Source organism: Prionailurus viverrinus, chromosome A2 (assembly GCF_022837055.1).
Source record: "Prionailurus viverrinus isolate Anna chromosome A2, UM_Priviv_1.0, whole genome shotgun sequence".
Lineage (NCBI taxonomy): Eukaryota > Metazoa > Chordata > Mammalia > Carnivora > Felidae > Prionailurus > Prionailurus viverrinus.
The window spans coordinates 141437195-141455355 of record NC_062562.1 but is presented as its reverse complement, the minus strand read 5'-3'; the positions used below and the strand labels follow the sequence as shown (position 1 = coordinate 141455355).

General features: G+C 42.7%; 1 protein-coding gene across 1 annotated transcript; it reads right to left on the bottom strand.

Moving 5' to 3' along the window:
- Nucleotides 1–1210: 1210 nt before the first annotated feature.
- LMOD2 (leiomodin 2) lies at nucleotides 1211–9670 on the bottom strand. The gene is given in 4 exon segments (XM_047849885.1): nucleotides 1211–1626; nucleotides 2389–2727; nucleotides 2729–3723; nucleotides 9342–9670. Coding segments are annotated over 4 exon segments (1638 nt in total). The 5' UTR covers nucleotides 9619–9670; the 3' UTR covers nucleotides 1211–1599.
- Between the last annotated feature and the right edge of the window lie 8491 nt (nucleotides 9671–18161).

The window sequence follows — 18161 nt, the reverse complement described above, 5'->3', positions numbered from 1 at the left end:
CACTGTTGTGAGAACAGGGACCCTTTAGGAGGTTTGAGTCTGGAGAGAAGCAGGGAGGTGATGTCACGTACAAAGGGACCAGGCTGTACAGTCAGAGATATGCATGGTCACATGCAAACTTGACTTCTTTGAGCCCGCTGCCTCCCGGAATGGTTTCCTCATCTCTAAAATGGGGACAGCCCCTTTTGACGTTTTCGTGAAATATATTCATGAGACAATGTCAGCCGCTCCCCACATGGAGCCAGCTACCTCGGAGGTCGCTGGCACCCACTTCAGAGGTTATATAGGCCGTTCTCTCTGAGTAAGACAATGGCAGAACAATAGAAACAGGCTAAAAGAAACAGACCCAAGAACTATTGGAGAAATATTCTAGTGAAACAAAATCCGCTTGTTTGAAGATAATCCAAAGCTTTGTATGTAGAGCAAACAATTATTGAATGAGTGGCCCGGAGAGTTTTGCCAGGACCACTGTTAGACTCTGTAGGACACAAAGGAAACACTGCTAATCATAGTTAAGACAAAGGACTTTAGAAGAGATTTATAGCTTTCGTAAGTTGGAGTGGAGCACTGGAGCCAGATGAAGGAAATCTCGGATATGTCTTTCTCTAATTTGATTTCAGGTCTTCCTTGAGTGACAGGGAGGTGATATTTGGGGATTAGAAATACATGTGCCTTTGTCCCCGGATGTGTGTCGAGGACGTCAACGTCACCGTTTGTGGAGGGCACACCAAGGCTGAGGTCCACTGGACTAAGGCTCATCTAAGGAAAGTTCAAAGGGAGTTTTGAGAGGTGAATCTTCAGTGTCGGCTACAAGATAACTCTGTGTTCAGGGCTTATTTTCCAGGAATTCCCCTAACACGATTTCCTCTATCAAGAAGCTTTCCTTTACTTTTTTTCTTTCCTCCGGAAATAGTTGACTTTAATTGTAAATGATTGAACTGACTCCTGGGGACCTATCAGCCTTTTGGGAATGGGTCTAACAGTGCGTCCAGGATGGTGATGGCCACTTCAGGAAGTTTCCTACAGCTTTTATCTTACTACCAAGAAGACTTTGAAGAACATTTTTTATTTCAGACATTTTAGAAAGAGCTCTGATCGAATTTTCTTGGATGGGAAAAAACAAAGAAAGGAAAATGCTAAGGACCCAAGCCCTTTTTGGGTAAGAATGTCATATTTTTAATATTTAGCAATGTTACATACACACCTCACATATGCATCAACTCAAACACACAAAAATTAGTTTGTTTTAAAAAAACCCAAAAACTTCAATCCAAATTTATTGGGATTACAAAAATAACAGCACATTTCATTAACTCACAACAGCTCGGAGTTACCAACACATCCAGGGATATAAGAGCATCTTTAAATAAACTGCTTCTTGCCAATACAAATCTCATAACATAAAAAAGTAGTTTATTTTCATATTTACAGAAGAAACATGCTGATTGTTTCTTAAAATTCTTTTTGGAATTAATGGGTGAGGTTATTTTTAAAGTCAGGAAACATTTCAAACTGAAGAAGGTACTTTAGAAACAGGTCACAATGCATTCGATTTAATACCGCTGAATGATTCTGCATCCTCTTCTCAAGATCATGTTTTTATCGCAGAGCTTCTGGAACTTCCACCTAGAAGAATGGGGAATTTCCTTTCAATAAAACAACACAAACGATAAAATGAAAACTATCTGTAGGGCATGTCTCGAGCAGTGTTCTCTGAAACTACCTCAGATATAGATTGATTATTGTTGTGTGATATTCAAATTTTATATGATACATTAGGTTTTATTTTTAACATTTATTTGTATTTTTATTATTTTTTGAAGTTTATTTATTTTGAGAGAGAGGGCTCATGCGCGCGAGTTGGGGAGGGGCAGAGAGAGAATCCCAAGCAGGCTCTGAGTTGTCAGCACAGAGTCCGACGTGGAGCTCGATGCCACAAACCGTGAGATCATGACCTGAGCCGGAACCAAGAGTCAGATGCTCAACCTACAGAGCCACCCAGGTGCCTCTATATTGTAAATTAGGTTTTAAATCACCTGAAACTTTGTGGTAAAAATTTTGACAAGTGATAATCTTTTTTGGAATATAGATTATATTCCCTGATTTTCTTATTAAGGAAATCAGGATTTTTATATATTGGAGTGCCTTAAAATAGGCCTGGCCTTTCTGGAACCGAGATGCTAAGAAGGTGGCCCAGGCTCATTTTCCAGTGGAAATGTGGCCACTGGTCACCTGCTCCTGGTATTCCGAATGTGGATGCTTGCTCTTGCATGCTGCAATATTTTAAACATTAATAAATATGTTGAGAGGTGACTTTGGTACCATCGTGTCGTAGGGGCTTCCTCACTTACCACATCCGTGCCCCAAATCTGCTCTTGGGTTACTTACCCGCCTTAGCTGTTTTATGCTGCTTCCCCGAATAGCTTCCATGAGATTCTCATGAGCTGATCTCAGTGGGGTAGAAGGTCGGGAAGTGTCTTCCATTTTCTTCTCTTGCACTGACCTCAGGGAATTTTTAATTTCCTTTAGGATATTGTTTGGCTGTTTCTTAACCTTTTTCCCTTTTTTCTTCTTCCGTCCATTTTGTAATGCCCGCTGGGCACTCTCCTGTTGTTTGATGACTTCTGCAATGTTTCGAGTGATGAGTTTTTTCTCTGGGAGCGGAGGAGGGGGGGGTGGGGGAGGAGGTGGCAGCTTTTGGGGAGGAGGAGGAGGAGGAGGGGGGGGGTGGGGGAGGAGGAGGGGGTGGGACCACAGGAGATGGAGGGCGGCTCCTCCTCACAGTTTGGACTTTCTTGGGGAGTTTGGGGGATGACCAGGGAGAGTGCCTGGGAGATGCATGAGGGGAAGAGCCAGGTGTTCCTCTCTGCCAGACTTTGGTCCTAAGATTGGCTCCTCCATCACAGCCCTCTTGCTGTTTTTGTTCCTGCATCCGCTTCTGCCTCTGTTTATCCATATTTCTCGTTAAGAGGCTCGTCATGCTCATTCTTGGTCCTGGGAGTTCAAAATGGTAACCCAGTCTCAGCAGCGTGGTGTTCTCCCTGAGCAGCTTGACGATCTCCATCTCCACCTGGCTGCCCATGATGTGCCTCTGGTTGTGGAAGCGGAGCTCCGTGAGCACCGTGTTGTGCTGCAGAGCCCTCATGATGGCCAGGATCCCCTTGCCCGTGATAAAGTTGGACTCCACGTTGACGTTGGTGATGTACCGGTTGACTTTGAGCATTTCCGCAATGGCCATGGCCGCGCTGTCGTCCGCGCGTGTGTTGGCCAGACTGAAGGTCTTCACCACTGTGTTGCCCTTGAGTGCCTCGGCGAAGCGGGCGAGGGTCTGCGACGTGATGTTCTCGATGTTGTTCAAGTTGACCTCTGTGGTGTCAGGGTCGTCGTTCCTTATCTTTTCCAAGGCATCCTCAATCACGGTAGGATTTCCGCAAGGGTGAATGGCAGCTGGCGACTCTGTGTTCCTTCCACTGTGGCCATTGGTCAAATTTATGTTTTCGATTTGACTTTTAAATGTCTTTGGCTTAGAGTTATCAGAATCGGTGCTATCATAATTTACAGTTCCATTAATACCTTTCTCCTTCTCAGCTGTTCCTTCCTCTTCCTCCTCTTCCTCCTCCTCCTCCTCCTCCTCCTCCTCCTCTTCTGTATACACCTCCTCAGAAATCTCACTGTTACTTCCAGTGAAAACAAGCTCTTCCTCACTCTCTTCCTTGTCTTCTTCTGCAACCTGAAGAGCACAGTAGCATCAGTAAATTGGTCATTTGTCAGCACATTTTAAAAAAATTTATAAAAGTAACACATGGTTTTGCAATAGATCAAACCACTATGTTGTACATCTAAAAGCAAAACAATGTTATATGTCAATTATATCTCAGTAAATAAAAAAGGGAAATAACACATGGCAAATAATACAAAAGCATGTAAGGAAAAAAGACCACTCTCTTGCTTCTGACCTCTCTAGTTGGGGTGATCAGGGTTAACCTTTCATTGCATATCTTTCAACAGCTTTTATAAACAAACAATTTCATTTGTTTTCTGCAGCATAAATATCTAGAATTCAACACACTGTATTAAAATTTACTATCGGGGCGCCTGGGTGGCTCAGTCAGTTAAGCGTCCGACTTTCAGCTCAGGTCACGATCTCGCGGTCTGTGGGTTCGAGCCCCGCGTCGGGCCCTGGGCTGATGGCTCAGAGCCTGGAGCCTGCTTCCAATTCTGTGTCTCCCTCTCTCTCTGCTCCTCCCCCGTTCATGCTCTCTCTCTCTCTCTGTCTCAAAAACAAATAAACGTTAAAAAAATTTTTTTTAAATAAAAAAAAATAAAATTTACTATCATTTTGTCAATTTGAATAAATGAGTCAGAACTTCAGCTTTGGAAAACCCTTGATACATTTCTCATTCTCTTTAACAACTTGCTCTGAACTATGTGACTCCTTGTTTACTTAGAATTTAGCAAATTCAACCCTCCCTTCTGGAATCACTCCTCTGCTCTTCCTTATTTCTCCATCCCGAAGAAACAAATGACAACGAAAATACACAACATGTTAATGGATTCCCTTTCTGAATGCTCAAAAATTCTTCCCCCGATTTGCCTCCAGAAGCAGCTGCGACAGCCGCGGAGTGCTCTGTGCCCCGACTTGTCTCAGTGAAGCCAGAGGCAGCGGCATCCTTTGCTTCTCCAGCCAGAACCTACCTCTGGGGTAGGGCCTGGCACAGGGTCTCAGAGGCCCTGCACCACCTGAGAGTGGCCGCTGTCCCTGTTGCTGCTGTGGGGGAAGAGAAGCCGAGGGGGCAGGGCTGCTGTTCTTAGCTGCAGGTCAAAACCTAGCTCGATGCAGAAAAACATTCAGGTCACCCTTTGCAGCAAATCAACTTGAAATCTCACGCTGGGGCAGGGTTAAATGAGATGGACTGCAGAAGACAGCAGGTGGGAAAGATAATGGCCCCTGGCCCTAACTGGATTCCAACCATCACGTGAAACAGCAGAGAACAGTAGAAAATCTTGAAGCAAGCCATTGCCCCGGCCTCATGGTCTTAAATTATTTACCATGTATCAATTATGAAAGACTTTCAGGCAAACACAGTCTCAATGCTATCTTTGTCTTTCCTGCTTACAAGACTTTGTACTAAGAAGCCTGAATGACCCCTTCTTTCTCTTTTTCTTGCTATCTTTTCTGATAAAAAAAATAAAAAATTCTGGAGATTGCTAACAGAGTCTGATTTCCCCTAATGCTATCTTTTTAGTCCTTTCTTTTATCTCCTTTAAGGCCCCAAGCCCTCCCTTTCCCCCCAGGGCTCCTGCCGCCTGAGGCATGTGGAATGAGCTTTGGAAACACTGTGCGCGTCTCCAGGTTTGTTTGCCCAGTTGCTACCACAAAATAGCCTCCAGTTATCCACTTGTTTGGAGTGGCAGGCACCAAGCGATGGCCTGGGGAAGGGGTCAGCCACTCCTGGGATGGTTATCCGGTCTTTATTTACTTACTTCTTCAGGAGCAGGAGGATGGGGAATACTACGTGCGTGCGTGCGTGTGTATGTGTGTGTGTGTGTGTGTGTTTGTGTGAAGTTTTAGCTGTTTCGGTATTTGGAGGAAAGGGACCTTCTCAAAATGTAAGGTAAACTGCCCTTCATGCCAGCCTTACATGTTATCCCCTATCCCCTGGAAGACCTTCAGGCTCTTATCTGCAAGAGATGTTTTCCCCTCAAGATGTATCTGAGAGGGGCACCTGGGTGGCTCAGTTGGTGGAGTGTCCGACTTCCACTCAGGCATGATCTCACAGCTCCTGTGTTCGAGCCTGGCGGCGGGCTCACTGCTGTCGGTGCAAAGCCAGCTTTAGATCCTCTGTCCTCCTCTCTCTCCCCCTCCCCTGCTTGTGCTGTCTCAAAAATAAATAAATAAAAACAAACAAGCAAAAATGTGTCTGAGAGACAATATCTGAAACTGTTACCCAGCAATGAGTCTTAATGTAACATCTAAATGACACTTTTTCCAGAAAGCCTTCTTTGACACTTCCTCATATTATCCCCTCATATTATCCTTGCCATATAGGGCATTGTACTTCCCCCAGTGAAGTATTTATTTATTTATTTATTTATTATTTAGAGAGACAGAGCAGAGCGGGAAGGGGCAGAGAGACAAGGAGAGAGAGAGACAGAGAGAGGGAATCCCAAGTAGGCTCCCTGCTGTCAGCTTATGAACCGTGAGATCATGACCTGAGCCAAAGTCAAGAGTCGGAAGTTTAACTGACTGAGCCACCCAGACACCCCAAGTACCTATTTTAATTACTTGTTTGTCATTTTCCCCAAAAGACTGTTAACTGGGTAAGGACAGGGATCCTGTCTGTTTTGTTTACCTAGTGCAGTGTTTAGCATATAGTAGGAGTTCAATAAATATCTGTTGGCTGAACGGATCTAAACTGACATTGGCTACCAGCTGCTGACAGTCAGGATGGGTCCAGCGCTCAGCAGGTGACTGTCCCCGGTCACCTGGAACTGAGAGGTTTCCCAGGACGCAGGATTTTCAGTTCTTAAATCTAGATAGTCCCAGACAATCTGAGATGGTTAGCCACCCTAGGTGGGGGACACCTAAAAGAAAGACACCAGAAGGGAGAAAAGTGTCTGGAGACGGAGTTAAGAGGATATGAAAAAATAATCTTTGCCTACTTCCTATGTTATCTGGCTTTTGGACTGACTGCACTGTTCCAGGTCTGCTATCTGCCAGTGCTCTGGAGTTAACCTTGATCCTTGTGAGAATGGGGGGTGGGAAGGTGGGGATGGGGTGAGGCATGAGGGCTAGTAGAGAGAACATGAATGTTGGCACTCTCGGGGAATAAATAAGGCAACAAGAAGGTAGTGGCCAACCATGTCTCCTGATCACCTCCCTGGCATCTTTACATGAACAAGAGAGGCAAGAGGCTTGGTTTTCGGTTCTGGTTCTGGGTCTACCCCTAAAGAGCTGGCTGACTGTAGTCAAATCAGTAAATCTCTGAGAGGTCTCAGTACAGTTGAGCGGTCCTCAACTGTGGTGTGTGCCATAATCACCTGAGGGGCTTGTGAGACCACAAAATGCTGGGCTCCACTCCCAGGAGATCTGGGGGAGCCCTAGAATGAGCAGTTCTAAGAAATTCCCAGGTAATGCCGATGGGTTGGGGACTCACAATTTGAGAATCGTGGTCTTGGCATCAGCAGACCTCGGTCTGAATGTCAGCTCTCCTAATAAACTGTTAACTTCAACTGAATTTCTTAACCTCTCCTAGTCTCAATTCTCATGTGCAAGAGTAAGAATTCAACTAAATAATATGAGTGAATTTATTGGCACCTATGCCTGAGGCCCAACAGATACTCAAATTAGGGGGGGGGTTGGCCCTCTGACCTCCAAGGCCCCTTGGAGCTTAATGCAGCCTAAGTTTGTGTGAACCCAAGTGGACAGAGGCCGCCGTTCAATAGGAGTTGAACATGGTTTTCATAAGCCTTTCAAAGACAATGGCCTGATAACCAAGACCCCCATCTCCTTCTTGTGGTCCATATTGCACTGTTCTTCACTTACATGGCCACTCCCTCCCCTACCCACCTGCCAGCTGCCTTGAACTTTGTCCTGTGTGGGAATGGATTTACAGGCTCCAAGGCTTCTGCTCAGACCCCCTTGTGACTACAGGGACAGCTGGCCGGCTGGGAAAGTGCAGTGGCAGAAAAGTTAACTACCCGGAAGGGAATCGAAGTTCATCAACACACAGCCTCTCTAATTGAGCTGATAAGCCACTGGCAGGGATCAGCAAAACCTTTGGCAGGATCAGGACGGGTTCCATCATAACGGACAACAGGCTTTGCCCTTTGATTCCTACAGATATAAAGACATTCTGACATGAAAATACCTTTGTTGGGTTACTGCTGTGATGGTTATCTGTCTTGGATATTCTGTGGCAATTTTCATCTTTTTATCAAGGAAATTCTTTAAGAACTATAATCAAAATGTTATAGTTTATATATTTTATCAGATTTTCCCACATAATCCCACATCAGGAGGGGAAAAGGACCTCTGAAAATCATAGTTGTGGAGAAACTGACCAGCCCAATCCTGGCCTCACTTTCCCCTTCCACCCCTCAGTGCAGGCAGACACCGTGGCCTTGGCAGACCCTGGCTTGATCCCAGTGGCCCTTCCCGCAATGATTGACATGAACAAGGCTCACACATATCTTGCTACAAATGTGGCCCACACACCCTATCATCAAGATCATCTAACAGTGCCTAGATTAGTACTGTGGAAGTCTTTGCCATTGGATTCAGGCCATTTTGATTTCAAATGATTCTAGTGTAGCCCACAGGTTTTAAACTGTTGCTTCTGACCTGTGTTATTCCACAGGTTCAGGAATTTATTATACTGTATTCAAATTGCTATTTTCCCAGAGAATAGTCTTTTGAGCTTTCCTCTCTTAACGATCTATAAGGCAAATCCGAAGTAACTGTTTACTGGGCAGAACACAAGAGCTTAAAAGACCCGAGCTCTAATATAAGCACATTTCCTGGTCTCAGGATCACCATTATAAAGCAGGAAGGAATCTTAGAGGTTATCTACTCAGGCATGTTTAACTTGGGTCCCCAGGTGGGTTTTGGGATGTAGGGCGTCATTTTGAAATGCCATGTAAAAGGTTGTGTGTGTATGCACAAGACACGGACAGTATCTGCAGGAGAAGTTTTGTAACTTATCAAAATCTCAAAGGTGTTCTCGATTTACAAAAGAAACCCTAGATTCAACTCCCTCAATGGACAGGTGGGAAAGAGAAGCCTGCAGAGATGGACTATCTGTTCAAGGTCTAACAACTTAGGGACAGCACAGGGACTCGAAATAAGGCCCCCTGGCTCTCAGTCCTGCGTATTTCCCACCACTGCTCACTTTTCGGTGTTGGAAAAAAAAAAAAAGAATCATTTTTACTGTAGTCACCATTACAGTCAAAGCAGCCAGAGTACCCACTTCTGTCTTTATAGAAGGAACTAAATCTACCTAACTGCAATATATATGTAATGTCACACACACTATTCCACATCAGCAACTTGTAACTGAAATTAGACTTATGTCTGGCAATATATCTAAACCCATGCCTTGCTTGTGAATTATTTTCCTCTTGAAAATGCAATCTTGATTGACTAAAAGTCAATCGAAGGATCCCAGCTAAGAATTTTACATATTATGTTCCCCTGGGTGGCCTGAGGAATTGTTCAGTAGCAGGTGCAAATGGGTTATGAGGAAAGAAAAGTGAAGAGGACTAAAAAGTTAGAGAAAACAGGTTCCCGGGTTGGGGGTGGGGGTCGGGGGTAGGAGTAGCTAAGGAAAAAACCCGAGAGCCTACCTTTCCACACTCCCCCAGCCTCTCCTTCTCCAAGAGTTTTTGGGACTCCTTTTCCCAATAGGCCATCAGTGCCTCTCTGCTGAATGTCCCCGTGGGGGTTTTCTCGGTCAGACTCTTTTGCCTTAGCCCCACGGGAAGGCTGTGATCAGGTTCAATGTCTTCCAACTCCCTCTCTAGCTCCTTCAGCTCCTCAGCTGACAGGGAAGCGAGAAGTTCATCCTCATCGATGGATTCATATTTGCTAAGTCCTCTCCTGTAGCCAAAGGTAGACATGGTCCCTGCTTTGTCAGACCCACAAGGAGCTTGGAGAACCAGGCATTCAAGGCAGCCGGCAGCAGGCAGGGAGGCAAGTAGGCAGGCTGGTCAGCAACTGGAGCTCAGAGTGGCCTTTTAAGAGCGGTGATACAGGGCCGTGACAATGCAGAGAGGGGGTGAAAGCATGGGCTGTTTTAAGCAGCAGACGTCAGCTAGACATTTGAACACAAAGAATGTCACATCGGTGGTGGACGGAGGTCTCAGAACCAGCGGGGATTATTAACATACTGGCCAGGGACATATTTAGCTGAGCCTGATAGCTCATGAGGACAGGCAGGGAGTGTTGCAGATAGGGAGTAACACAGTCCTCACTTTGTATTCAGACAACAGGAGAATGAAATTTATTTTGACAATGACTTGCTCCCACCACCATGGCCATGAAAAGATTCTTTGATTACAATCTCAGAGGTTGAGAAATGACTACACATCACTCTATAAGTAGTTATTCAGGTTCTTCTAAAATCATATTGTGGGTGGCGTTGATGGTAACAGAAGGCTATAATAATATAGAGGCTTAAACTTTCATTGTGTTTTTGCAGTTTACAAGCCACTAAGCATAACAAGTCCCGTGAGAAGATTACCCTCCTTTACAGATTTTGGCAACTGAGGCTCTGAGAGATTAAGTGAAAACTTGGAAGCTAGAAGTACAGAAGTGGCTTTCTCTACTGCACAAAATGGCTTCTTTCTCTTCAACCAGAAGTATTAGTACATAACTAGATCTGCAAATAAAACTCCAAAAAGACAAATAACAATGCTGGGTATAGTTTGTTAGTGCTAAGCACTTTATATATTTTTATCTCATTTAACCCCACAGTCCTGTCAGGTGTGTTTTGTCATCCATATTTTACCAGTACAGCCACAGAGAGGTTAAGTAACTAGCCCACAGCCACAGAGCTAAAAAAGTGGTGAAACTAGAATTTGAACCCAGATTCGTGTGTGGGCTGAAAGCTGAAGGGATGCTAACATGAAATTATATCTATATATTTGTCCATATTCTTATGAGTGTGAAAAAATATATACATACTTTATAGGAGTTCATCAATATATCATTTTAGCATACATATATATAAAGAGCTGTTAAAATGTGTATGCATAGAAATATACACTTATTAATACATGCATAATATGCCATACTTTGTTTATTGCGTTCTGCAATTGGTGAGTATTTGGGTTACTTCCAGGTTTAGGCTGTTGTAAATAATGCTGTGAACATGTATGTGCAAGTCTTTGTGCGGTCATATGTTTTAATTTTTCTTGGGTATATAGTAGCAGTAGAATTGCTGACTTATATGGCATATTTACATTTAACTTTTCAAGAAAATGCAGAGTTATTTTCCAAAATGGCTGCCTCCAGTTACGTTCCCATCAGCCATGATGTGAGTTCCAGTCTCTCTACCTCCTAATTCGTTCCTGCCCATCTTTCTGATTATAGCCATTTCAGTGGGTATTAAGTAGGTCTCACTGAAGTTTTAATTTTCATTCTTCTTATTACTAGTAATGTTGAGCATCATTACATGCGTTTATTTTTACCTCGATAAAGTATTTTTTGGGACAAATCTTACAGTCATTCTAAGTTGGGTCGCCTTGTTACTATTGGTCTGTAAGAGTTCTATAACATATTCAGGACTTCAGTAAGTGTATGGTTTGCAGATATTTTCTTCCACACTGGTGTCTTTTGAAGAGTCTACTGCTTGAATTCTTGGTGTTATCTAAGAAATGGTTCCTAACCCCAGATCAGAGATTCTCATTCTTATGTTTTCTTTCTGAGTGTTCTATAGTTTTAGGTGTTTATATTTAGGGCTGTTACTCATTTCAATTTATATTTGCATATGTATAAGGTGAGGGTCTAAATTCATCTTTTTGCATACAGATATCTGATTGGCTTAGCAACTTTTTTGGAAAAGACTATACTTTCCCCTATTGAATTGCATTGGTGCCTTTGTGGAAAATTTATTGGCCATAAATGTAAGGATTAGTTTCTTGAAGAGTCAGTTCTGTTCTATGGATCTATATGTCTATTTTTATGAGATACCACCTTGTCTTAATTGCTATGGACTTGTAGTGCCCGTTGTTAAGTTCTCCAACTTTTTTTTTTTTTTTTTGCAAGAATGTTTTGGCTAATACGATCTTAACTCACTCATGATGGTATTCTGCCTCCAAAAATAACTATGACTCTTCAATGATACTGATGAGAGCGATGATTATGAAATTAGAAATGGTGAGTTCGTTGGTTTTTTTATGGGCTGTAGCATATACCTTTTGTGTAGCCTCACTGGTCACACACTTTTTTTTTTTATGTGAAAATGGGTTTGATTTTTGGGAATGACATCAAATCACAATAGCCAGATTTGGTGAATGAGATGAGAGTTATTCAGCTGTATAACACATGTTAGGTAAAATAATGACTATAGCTGTATAAAAACCTAGGTGTTTTTTGAAAGCAAAGAGATGAGAAGAAAATACAAGGGGTATGTAATTATGTACAAAAAAAATAGTGGAATTGTGTTTTTCCTCTTTCTCCTGTCCACCCCCCTCCCTTGTTTAATTTTTCTGTAACATTTTAATATTATTTTTATTTGACAGTTGATTAAACACACACTTTATGCAAGATTCCTATTTAGGTGCTGGGGTTAGAGGAGTGAAGAAAACCAACAAAATCCCTTCCTTTGTGGAGTTTACATTCTTTAGTTGGAGGAAACAGACATAATATAAATAAACAAATAAATACAAACCATATCCTGCAGCTCTATGGAGAGAAATAGAACAGGGTAACAGGGAAGAGAGAAGGTTGTGGGGATAATATTGCATGCAGGTAAGACCTCTATAATAAGGTGACATTTGAGCACACACCTGGAGAAGTAAAGGCTTGATGCATGCAGATTTTAATATATATTTTATGTGACTATAAAATAATTACTGAGATATTCTTGGAATCAGATTCTAGGCTTTCAAAGGGACTTTGAAATACATAAGTACTCTATCACTGCCTAAGTGGTCACCTAGAGTTTGCTTGAACACTTTCAGTGATAATGTATAATTATACATTAGCAAAAATTCATTTCATTGTTGGATGGCTCAAATCATTAAAAACAATGGTTTTCTATTGTGTTGTAACTGGTCTCTTGAAAAAAATCACCCCATATATTTTCGTTTTCTCACTGGAACAATCCAGAATAAATTTAGTCTCATGTGAGTTTCTTCTCCCAAATCTTGGATGGCTGATGAATGACTTTGGAAATGAATCTGGAAGAGTGTTGCTCTATGACAGCATCACTGGAAAAAAAATTAGGGCGTCTTAAGGACAATACCTTAAGAACAATGGTCCTTAGATATCTTTGTGTATATGCTACTAATCACTCTGATTGCTGTAATAATCACAGCTCACAGATGATCTTAGTTCACTGGATCCCCCTCTGGGTAATCTCCACAAACTTTAAATCCATTGGATGAAATTCTGTTGAGCAATTAAACATGGCCACCTCACCCTGGCCAGACTTAACAGTATGATGAATAGTTTAGATTGCTTTGCAACCCTGTCAACCTTGAGGGAAAAAGAAACCCACAAAACTTTCTCTTTGAGGAAAAAGATCAAATCAAATGTGTTCCAGGCATCAACATTTTCTATTTCAGGGTTTTTGCTTGATTACATTGTGTTTTTGAATAGAATTGCTTTTAGAGTCAATAATACTACAAGCCTTTTGACGATTAGCATCTTTTGTTAAAAAAATATCTATCACGGGGAGAATTATTTCCATGGTTCTCAATTCATAATTGCATACACACGATTTTGCATTATATTGGCAATTTCCTTTTTAGTGAAAACAGAGTTTCCTTTTTCATTCTTTTTTCTCTTTTGGTTTCCCCCTGAAAATACTATCATTTGTTTGTTTATTCAACACACATTTACCCAAGTGCCTGCTGGGTGGACAGGTACTGTGTTGGAAGCTAGGATTACGAACAGAAAAATAGAAATTGAGCTAGTCCCTGCCCTCAGGAGCTCACACTCCTGGGAGAGAGGCAGACAGCTGACAGTAACACAGCACAGGGACAGCTCATCCATGGTGCCAGCAAAAGGACAGAAGTGGGGTACAGATGAAGAAGCAGTGCGGCCACGTGGGTGGAGTTGGAGAAGGCACAGAAGCTGATAAAGAGCTTTCCAGGCAGAGATAGCAGCCTCTGAGCAAATACATGGGAGTATGAAAGCAAAAATAAAAACAAAAACTCATGCATTATTCCATAAAGGGATGGAGAGGAGGTAGAGATGGGTAGAAACAGACCCTGGCTCAACTACTATTTCCAATACAATGCCTTGGTATATTGCCACCCAGCCTCAATTCTTTTTTTTTTTTTTCAGCAGCCATCACCATCATGGTAGACGCATATAGATGTTGAATACTTTCTATTTGAAAGGCCGTGTCAAGGAATTTGGACTTTATTATCGTCTACTGTTAAATGGAAGTCTTCAACAGTATCCCATAGCTATAGTTTGCCCTTTTATTATTTTCTTTAATGTTTATTTATTTTTGAGAGAGAGAGACAGACAGACAGACAGAGCCCAAGAGGGTAGGGGCAGAGAGAGGGGAAGACACTGAATCTGAAGCAGGCTCTCGGCTCTGAGCTGTTAGCACAGAACCTGAAGAGGGGCTCGAACTCAGAAACCGTGAGATCATGGCCTGATCCGAAGTCAAACGCTTAACCCACTGAGCCATCCGGGAGCCCCTGTATGAATCTATTTAATAAAATAGATTCCCCTAGTCCTCTGCTTCATTCTACAATAGGCCTTTGTCAGCCACAGATTTAATATGAGTAGTTTCAGTGCTGTGAAAGGACCCCAATGACATGTTATTTTACTGAGCTAAAATTTGTAACTTCAAGGTCAAGAATGTTTCATGAAACTTCCTAGAAAATCTGTATCCAGGTGTCTCACTGGCACCTAAAACGCAACCTGCCCCAAACCAGTATCCTGATTTCCCTTTTCCTGCCTCTCCTCCCCCACACCCAGCCTTCCACATTTCCGAAAGTGGCTTCCTGGTCCATCCCGTTGCTGGAGCCTGAGTGTTACCTTTGGCTCCCTCTCACCAGCACGGTCATATTCCATCACAAGGCCTGGACTCCTGGATTTCAAACAGCTCTTGAATTCCTGCTTCATTTTTGACTATTCCCCCTTATCTCCATTTGAATCTAAGCTGCTGTCCTCGTTTTCTTGGAAGACTGACATTTTCCCCCTTTTCACAATATAGCCAGAGTAACTTTTTTTTGTTTTTTTTTCAAATCCTGTATATTTAACATGAGTGTGATATTAGTTTCAGGTGTGCAGTAGTGATTCAACACTTCTATATGTTACTCAGTGCTCATCAAGATAAGTGTACTCTTCACAGAGTAACTTCAAGAAATTTTTTTAAAAGTTTATTTATTTTTGAGAGAAAGAGTGAGCAGGGGAAGGGAGCAGAGGGAGAGGGAGACAGAGGATCTGAAGCGGGCTCCTCACTGAGAGTGGAGAGCCCAGTGCGGGGTTCTAACTCATGAACGGTGAGATCATGACCTGAGCTGAAGTCAGATGCCCAAGCCCAACCGACTGAGCCAGCCAGGCACCCTAACAGAGTAACTTTTTAAAAACACAAATCTCATTGGGTCATTCTCTGCTTAAAATCCTTGAATGTCTCTCATTATCCTTGAGACAGAATCTTTGACATGCCTTCTAGCCCCCCCCACCAGGATCAAGCCTTGTTGACCCCTCCATCTTTCAACTGGGGTCACTCCCTGCCACTCTCACACCCAAGCCACACTGGGCTCCTGAACTCACCACCCTTGCTCCGTCATTATCAAGCCGTTGTCCTCCCTCCTCCCTGTGCCTCGAATGCCTTTTTCTCTTCTACAGGCTCAGATCTTAAGTAACACTTAGGGAGGGGCTTCTCCCGATGCCCGAGGCCAGCTTAGTGCTCCCAGCTCCCACAAACTGCATTCCATGCAGCATCCCACCCGGGATGTCTTGTTTCAAGACATCTTTGCGATACAGGCGTTTTCTCCAAGGGCAGGGGCCGTGCCTGCCCCACTGACTGTCACCAAGGCTTAGCATAGTTATTAGGTGTTCAAGAAGTATGGCTAAAAACAAAACCAAACCAGATACATTGCATTGTAGGCAGGAGTGGATCCAAGTTTTATAGAGCCTGAAGATTATACAGTGCTGAGGCCCTCTTTAAGAATAACAATATGACATTACAAACACACAATTAGTTATGAAGGTGAGACTGCATTCAAAGCAATAATAGAATCATGACAAACTACGAGGTGTTAGGTGATTTGAGCTTCTTTTTTCTGAGCTCGCCTTAAGCGGGTTACCGAAACTGCTTACAGAGAAGAGCTGTGTATTTGTAACCCAGCTTCTCTACCCACCCCCCACACCATCGACACCCCACTACTCTAGTGAACCCCAACACTCACAGGGGCCCAGAAGCTTCTGAGCGTGGCCTCCAACTAATGAACAAGCCCAACTGCCCACTGAAGTGTTCCTGTCTCATGATGGCATTCTTGTTCATTTCGTGGAGACCTTGCTTATTGAAAGTGTCTTCAATTGGCTGATGAGGAAACAGAAATCATAGCGATAACGTGATTTGCAGAACCGGGAAACTGGAAATTCTCTTATTCTCACAAATGTCAATCGTCTTTCAATTGTTAACAAGTTGTTCCTCACTTTTACTCTCCCTCTATCCTTGCCTCTTTGTTTTTTTTTTTTTTTTTGAAGGCTTATCTAATCTCTTTCAATGTACAGGTGCAAGATTGCTTCCTGAGCTAAGTCTAACATATTTCCCACTTACACAGAAGGATTTGGATTTTCAACATTTCCTACGGATGGCTTGTCATCAGGCTGCAGAACTAATGTAATGACCCCTTAGGAAGTTAAGCTTCCGACTTCTCTGTGTGTCTGCTGGGAACGTCTCAGATGGCTCCCGGGGGGGAATGTCAGGCAAAGGTCAGGCTCTGCACAGACAACAACCAAACAGGCCCCAGGTCCAGATGAGAGCTGGCAATACCCTTATCAAGTCTTCGCTCTGAAGCCCGGTGGCCAAACAAATCTCGAAGCTATGCCAGCTTACGGTAGTGAGCATGAGTCAAATTTAAAATTATTAGAGCTATTTATAAAAATAATATCTTGTAATCGTATAACATTCGTAGTTTACAAACTGCTTTTGCATACTATGTGCCAGTCTTGCGTACGAATACGATCTCCGTTTAATAATTGTGAGCAGCTACCATTTACTGCGTGGAAGGCAACACTTGGTGAAATAGATACTATTACTTTCATTTTACAAAGGATGATGGGTTCTGAGGTTCTGAGAGATTTAAAAAAATCTCCTCAAGTATACCCAGTTAGTAAGTGATAATTGTAGTTATGTATCAGAAGTCCAAGCTGCTTTTCATTTTGAGATTTACTCTGTCATTTCAAAATACACTGAAACGAAAGACAGATGGGTGAAAGAAATTTTTAATAGAGCATCTGATGCTTCGCCTTATGTAGAGTAGGTTCGATTTTCATTTGTTGAACTAATTCAAACATGTAAAAATGAGTTCTATGCAAGCAAATAGAAAGACACACTGATAATGTTAAAACAATAAAGACAAAAAAAAAAAAAAAGATTTCCAGAAAAAACCTCCCAAGTGAGGAATGAATAGCTGAACTTCATCAGTCAGGTCTTTCGTTTTATACGGCAGATCATGAGTATGGAATTCTACTTGGGCAACAAGAACAGAGTTGATGTGTATTGTATGAAGTTCTAATAAAGGGAATTTGCTTGGGGTATCTGGAAGGGCTGACTCTTCCATTCATTTCAGCAGCTAGATATTTGTAACCTCGAGGGTTGATATTACCATTTTGGACAGATTTGCTCACTGTAGTATCGGGAAGAATAATGTGAAAGGTCAGCTCCCAATACGTGGATCTTTTCCTTGGGATGGCTCTCCACTCAGGTGCATGACAGATGTCACTTTAGAAAACTCCAAGTCCTGCAGGGAAGTGGCAGAAAAAAATTGACCCCCTGCTATGAAAAGGGGCTAGAAAGGTAAATTCAGTGTGAAAGTAGAGGAATATAGAAACTCGGTGTACCCAATAATGGTACCCAATAATCTGGTTACTGAGCTTTTTTTTTTTTTTTTTGCAATTTTCTCATGAAAATCAAAGGCACTGTCTTTTCACACAGACCCGCAGTTCCTCACTGACTTTTACTTCCATGATTAGTCTGTGTTCGTGAGATTCAGAGCCTTTTGAATGTTTGCCTTCTCTCATTTTCCCCAGGCACTCATTTCCAAATGCCACCCCCCCCTCCTTGTTTTCCTTTTCACTGCACCCCCACCCCCATCCCCAGAGAATCGGAGCTAGTTTTCAAGGATGTTACAAAAGCCCCAACCCACTGGTAACCTGATTCTTTGCCAATTCATGCCCTTAATAGCACAGGAAATCTTCATTTTTTGAGCTCTCCAATCTGTACGTTTCTGTATGTTTTATA